Source organism: Berghia stephanieae, chromosome 4 (assembly GCF_034508935.2).
Source record: "Berghia stephanieae isolate SIO BIC M18660-M18661 chromosome 4, UCSD_Bste_1.3, whole genome shotgun sequence".
In the NCBI taxonomy this organism is placed as follows: domain Eukaryota; kingdom Metazoa; phylum Mollusca; class Gastropoda; order Nudibranchia; family Aeolidiidae; genus Berghia; species Berghia stephanieae.
This window is the reverse complement of record NC_088363.1, coordinates 89,064,836-89,069,835: the sequence shown is the minus strand read 5'-3', so window position 1 is coordinate 89,069,835 and position 5,000 is coordinate 89,064,836. Positions and strand designations below refer to the sequence as shown.

Here is a 5,000-nt window from a genome sequence, read left to right as displayed (position 1 = left end):
AAAAACTATGTTTGTGTTTGATTGGTGTGAAATTTTGGGGAAAATACTGAAAATGGCCGGCAAGGAGAGGGTTAAAAGAACTAAATCTCATTAAGTTCGAACCAAATGTCATTTAATCTTAATGAGGACCGCTGTGTATTTTTAACAATCCAGTAATACTAGAATTATCAATTATTGGAAGGATGAAAAAAAACATGCTAAAACAAATTTCACTTAGAGCTGTGCATGTTATAATAATATTATGATCACATTCAGAATAACTTCAATTCCCATAACCTTTGGTGAATTCCTACTCATCAAAATCCAATTTCCTTGAAGATGAGAGAACAGAAAACTTAAAACGATCGCCGTGTAAACAAAGGCACACAACTTTTGAAATCCTTCGTTCAATACCCAAATTTTATAAGAAAAAAATTAGGTTCGTATTAAATGTCATTAATATAAATCGTAGTACCTAATATCATTCCGCCCTGCATAACTGGACTAGTGTTTTACTCAGAACCATGAATGTAAAGAATATAATATTATATCTCATTTAAAAGCAGAGCATATAATTTCCGTCTTGCTGTCTTTCGTTGAAGAGTTGTGTAGAACATTCTTAATCTTCAAAATCAATGAGAAAGATTATCTCTATCAAAGTATAATATATACATTTTAAAGTAGGAATGATTAACAGCGTTGTCTAGGTCCGAAAAGAAGTGTAATATCGCCTAACAAGCGTCATGCCACGTCCTACATGTTAAGTGTTGCTGTTGGTCAGGGACCCCTTGTCAAGCGCTTTGAGCACGTTTAGTGGATATTGCGCTATATAAAAGCTTAATTTTTTTTAAGCTTTGTTTGTTTTTCATTTTATTTTGTTTTGTTTTTTTTTTTTGTTTTTTTTTTTTTTTTTTTTTTTTTTTTTTTTTTTTTTTTTTTGTGTTTTCTTTTTGGTTTTCTCTTGATTTGTTTATTATGGCTGGGATTGTAAAAGGGATGGGTCGGACGATGTTACTACATGATAGAATAGTGAGACCGGGAAGTTAATTTAAAACTCATTACACATATAGGAATTCCAAAGCCTGATAGTCTTGACCGATTTCGAATCACGATTTCTCATAGCCTAATATTTACCAATGATGGAATGATTTCTCTCTAGCAATTTGACTTTTAAATTTGTTATGAATAATAATCATGATGATTATAAGCGTTTTGATTTATGATGATTTATTTGTTTGTGTGGGTTTGGTTTGTTTTTTCTTTATTCCTTTTTTTATTATTTCAGTCTCTCTTCGTTGTTTTTAAATGTGGTTGTTTCTACATGCACATAAGTAGGACGTCGGGTTATTGTGTTTGATTGTACCTCCTTCATATTTTCTTGTTGATGTTTTAACTTTAAAATGCAATTTTAGTTTAAGAGTTTTTTCTTCGTGAAAATAACAAAAATTGATCCAGGCCAATTTTTCACAAAGTGATAAAATTTTGGTAGGAAACTTAAGAACAAAAGCATCACTATTATTATTATTTTTACCGCTCTGTGCGGTTATAAGTAAGTCACCTCGCCATCATTAACTCACTCAACCCTAACACCGACTATATCCGTAGTCTACGGTAGTTTATCCGGGATACTTTTACCCCATGCCTATTTATTACATTTTTCCGAGACAAATCGTACTATCAAACCTAATAATTTTTGTTTTTGCAAGTTAATGAAAGTTGACTAAAACTATCTATGTACATGCTTATATTTTAATATATGTTTTTCAATTTTGAAAAGTAGAATAAATCTCTAGGATTGAATGAGTTAAGGGGGACTGTCCTTACGGAGAAGAATCTTTGTTTTTCTTTCAAGGATGAAAAAAAATATTAAAGTAATTTTAATGTACTTCACTGTCATTCGGTCAGAATCGTACTTCGAGTATTCCAAAACTACTCTCTATGATTTACAGTACAGAAGTGAGAGGGTCAAGTGGATGAGGCATTTCATGGAGAGGTGGAGACGAGACCCGAGTTCAAGCCCCGCAGTGCGCATCTTGTTTTTTATTTCTTGAGCAAGAAATTTAGCCCGCCCTGTTGCTCATTTTGCGGCGCTGTACATCGGGCTGACGCTTGAGCTACCTTGGCCTTTCCCCTGAGGATAATATGTGGTCTTGTGGTATGACACTCGCTTTCGGATCGGAAGGTCCCGGGTTCGAGCCTCGCTCGACGCATAGTTGAGTCCTTGGAAAAGACTCTTTACTCACATTCTCTCACCGTACTCAGGTTAAAATAAGTACCTGGTCGTTAACAGCTTTGTCTCTGTCCGAAAAAGAAATGTAATATCGCCTAATGGGCGTCAAGACTCGTTCTAAATGCTAAATGTTGCTGTTGGCTAGGACCCTTTGTAAAGCGCTTTATGCACGTTTAGTGGATATTGCGTTATATTTAAGCTCAAGTTTAAGTTTCAAGTTTAGGAAGATGAAAATAAAGGATTTTTTTCAATTTGTTATTTAGGTCACAGGACAGTCAAGATGTAGCGTTTGACATGATCCAAGTCCACACACAATCCCCCTCTATGGTTACCTGTCCAAATTGCAAGCCCTGCAACACAATAATTAGCATTTTTGAAGATGGTAACAACCGCCGAAAAGGAACCCAGCCTGATGGCAGAACGGTTATTCCAGGTAGACCTACTACTTATAGCCCAGGAACTGATGGCAGAACGGTTATTCCAGGTAGACCTACTACTTATAGCCCAGGAACTGCTGGAATCGATGTCATCAAATGCTCTGTTCCAACTGGGAACGACGTCACATGCGTGAAAAGAGGAGAGGAAGTTTACATGCCCGTGTCGTTCATTAATCCATTCTTTGAGGTTAGTATGTTCCTATTGATGCTATGCGCTCAGGTAAAATACTCACATCCGCCAGCCGGATGTAACGTCCGCCAGAGAAAACTGTGTGTAACTTGAACATAAAGTCTAAATCATATAATTTATTGAAGAGTAATCACCAAAATGGCTGTCTTAAAATAATAACAAAGAACTGAGTGACATCAATTTCGTTCCATCTACAGGGTGTCCATAAAGTCTGGGTACATGGTAAGAGTACGAATTCCTCTTTTAAACAACGAATCTTATTCAATTGGGATGTAAAGAATCGTACTTTAACAACACGTGACCTCTGAAAGTATTTTTCAGCCAAATCTCCACAATCTATAGCAGAAATGAAAAATTAAAAATATATAGTGAAATACTTCATGTAGGGACACCCTGTATATTTCTTATAAACCCCTCATTATTTGAGCTTAGGTTAATATTTCCTTTAAGCATTATCTACTAATCTACCAACTCGGGGGCAATATTCGTGACTCAGGAAACCAATGGCATTTTGTAAGCTTAATATCGTACTTTGCTGTTCACCCACGTTCAACATTTGTTTTAACCAAGACGGGTTTGTGCTCGAAAATATAATAGTTTTAATAAGAGGTCTTTACATTTCTCTTTATCCTGTACGAATATGATTATTAATTCGTATTTTTAGAGAAAGAGCTGTCTCGCTGAAAGATAACTCTATATGTTGATCTTGCCTTTTACTATACAAGTTTTTATGGCCGAGATATATACATATTTGTCTTATAATTGGGAATATTTCAACTCCGACTCTATAGCTTAATGACTCCCTAAGGAAGGACTAGACCTAAATATTGCTTTTATCTCGCTTTATAAAAGACATCTCAAGACATGACTTAATGCCGAATCTAAATTTTCTCTTTTGGGATCGTTTTTCTTTTTCAAAAAAATCACTGACAACTTATTTCAAACGATTGGTTAAGAAAGCCCGATCTTAAAATAGTCTGTTAACCACGGATTATATTTTTTAAAAATTAGTCTAACCTTCTATCGTGATCTTTTGATTATAATAATCGTGGTCTTGAGCAGTATGTAAATTCTTATACAGTAAAGTGAGTGGAGCAGGCACTTATGTTGATAATAACAAGTAATGAAGTGAGTATAAAAGTACCAGAAGACAACAGAGAATAAAAACATCGCGGCGGCGATTGGGGAGGGGGGGGTCGAACCCGCGACCTTACTGTTACGACGACTCCGCCTGGCCGGGGAGATTGTGACTCTACCGTATGAGCTTGGATAGCTCCGATAGCTCATACGGTAGAGTCACGATCTCCCCGGCCAGGCGGAGTTGTCGTACCAGTAAGGTCGCGGGTTCGAGTTTCCCATCGCGGCCGCGAAGTTTTTATTCTCTGTTGTCTTCTGGCACTTTCATACTCACTTCATTTCTTATTCCAATAGAGTGTGTTTGTTTTATAAAGTATTGACACATTACAAGTTTGAATAACCCGAGAGCTATGTAAGATTTCATCAAACGATTGTTGCCATATGTGTAGAATGTATTCAAGTTTTGATTGATATAAGTTTTAACACTGTCCCCCTTTTGGTAGCTGAGCTATGACGTCATCGGTAAAAGGGGTAAATATTGACATAGATCGTAATTTTGGCTTTGTCCGACATGATTCTCGAAAGTTTATTTCATTAAATAGTATCTACTAGGAGAAGTTGGGTCATAAAAAAACCTTGAATTGTGCAAATTAAGGTTGAATGCATGAAAATTACATATGTTGCAGAATATGAAAAATCCTAATTTATGCTATAGAACCACTAAGAGAGTTTTAGTTGAGATACAAGCTTTTTAAGATTGGAAAATTTTGAAATGGACAACAACAAAATTCATTCATTCCTATCGTGTAAACATTCAAAAAAAAAAACTGTACTTTCATTCAAATATACCCAAAAAAATGTTCCATTTATTATCTTTTTAAACCTGGTTTATAATGATAATGACCGTTATGGAATAAGGAAGATTGAAAAATAGGATAATCGATGTCCTGTTATTTTGTTGTTTTTTTTCATGGAATCTAAATTAACATTAAGAAATCACAACCAAACGCGATATTATAACCTTTTTAAAAAATATATCTAATCATAAACAAAACATTCATTCTATTTCAAAACGCGAAATCGTTTT

The 5,000-nt window shown here is 35.1% G+C and overlaps 1 protein-coding gene across 2 annotated transcripts in view; it reads left to right on the top strand.

Annotated features, from left to right (window-relative positions):
• LOC144971521 (D-glucuronyl C5-epimerase B-like) overlaps nucleotides 1-5,000 on the top strand; it is a 30,228-nt gene that overhangs the window by 1,267 nt on the left and 23,961 nt on the right. The window contains exons 2-3 of one of the 2 annotated variants that reach the window (XM_078912510.1): nucleotides 1,929-2,003; nucleotides 2,473-2,833. In XM_078912510.1, coding sequence (XP_078768636.1) covers nucleotides 2,504-2,833 — 330 coding nt within the window. In that variant the 5' untranslated portion in view covers nucleotides 1,929-2,003; nucleotides 2,473-2,503. The remainder of the gene's footprint in view (nucleotides 1-1,928; nucleotides 2,004-2,472; nucleotides 2,834-5,000) is intronic. The other variant, XM_078912509.1, reaches the window with a different exon arrangement.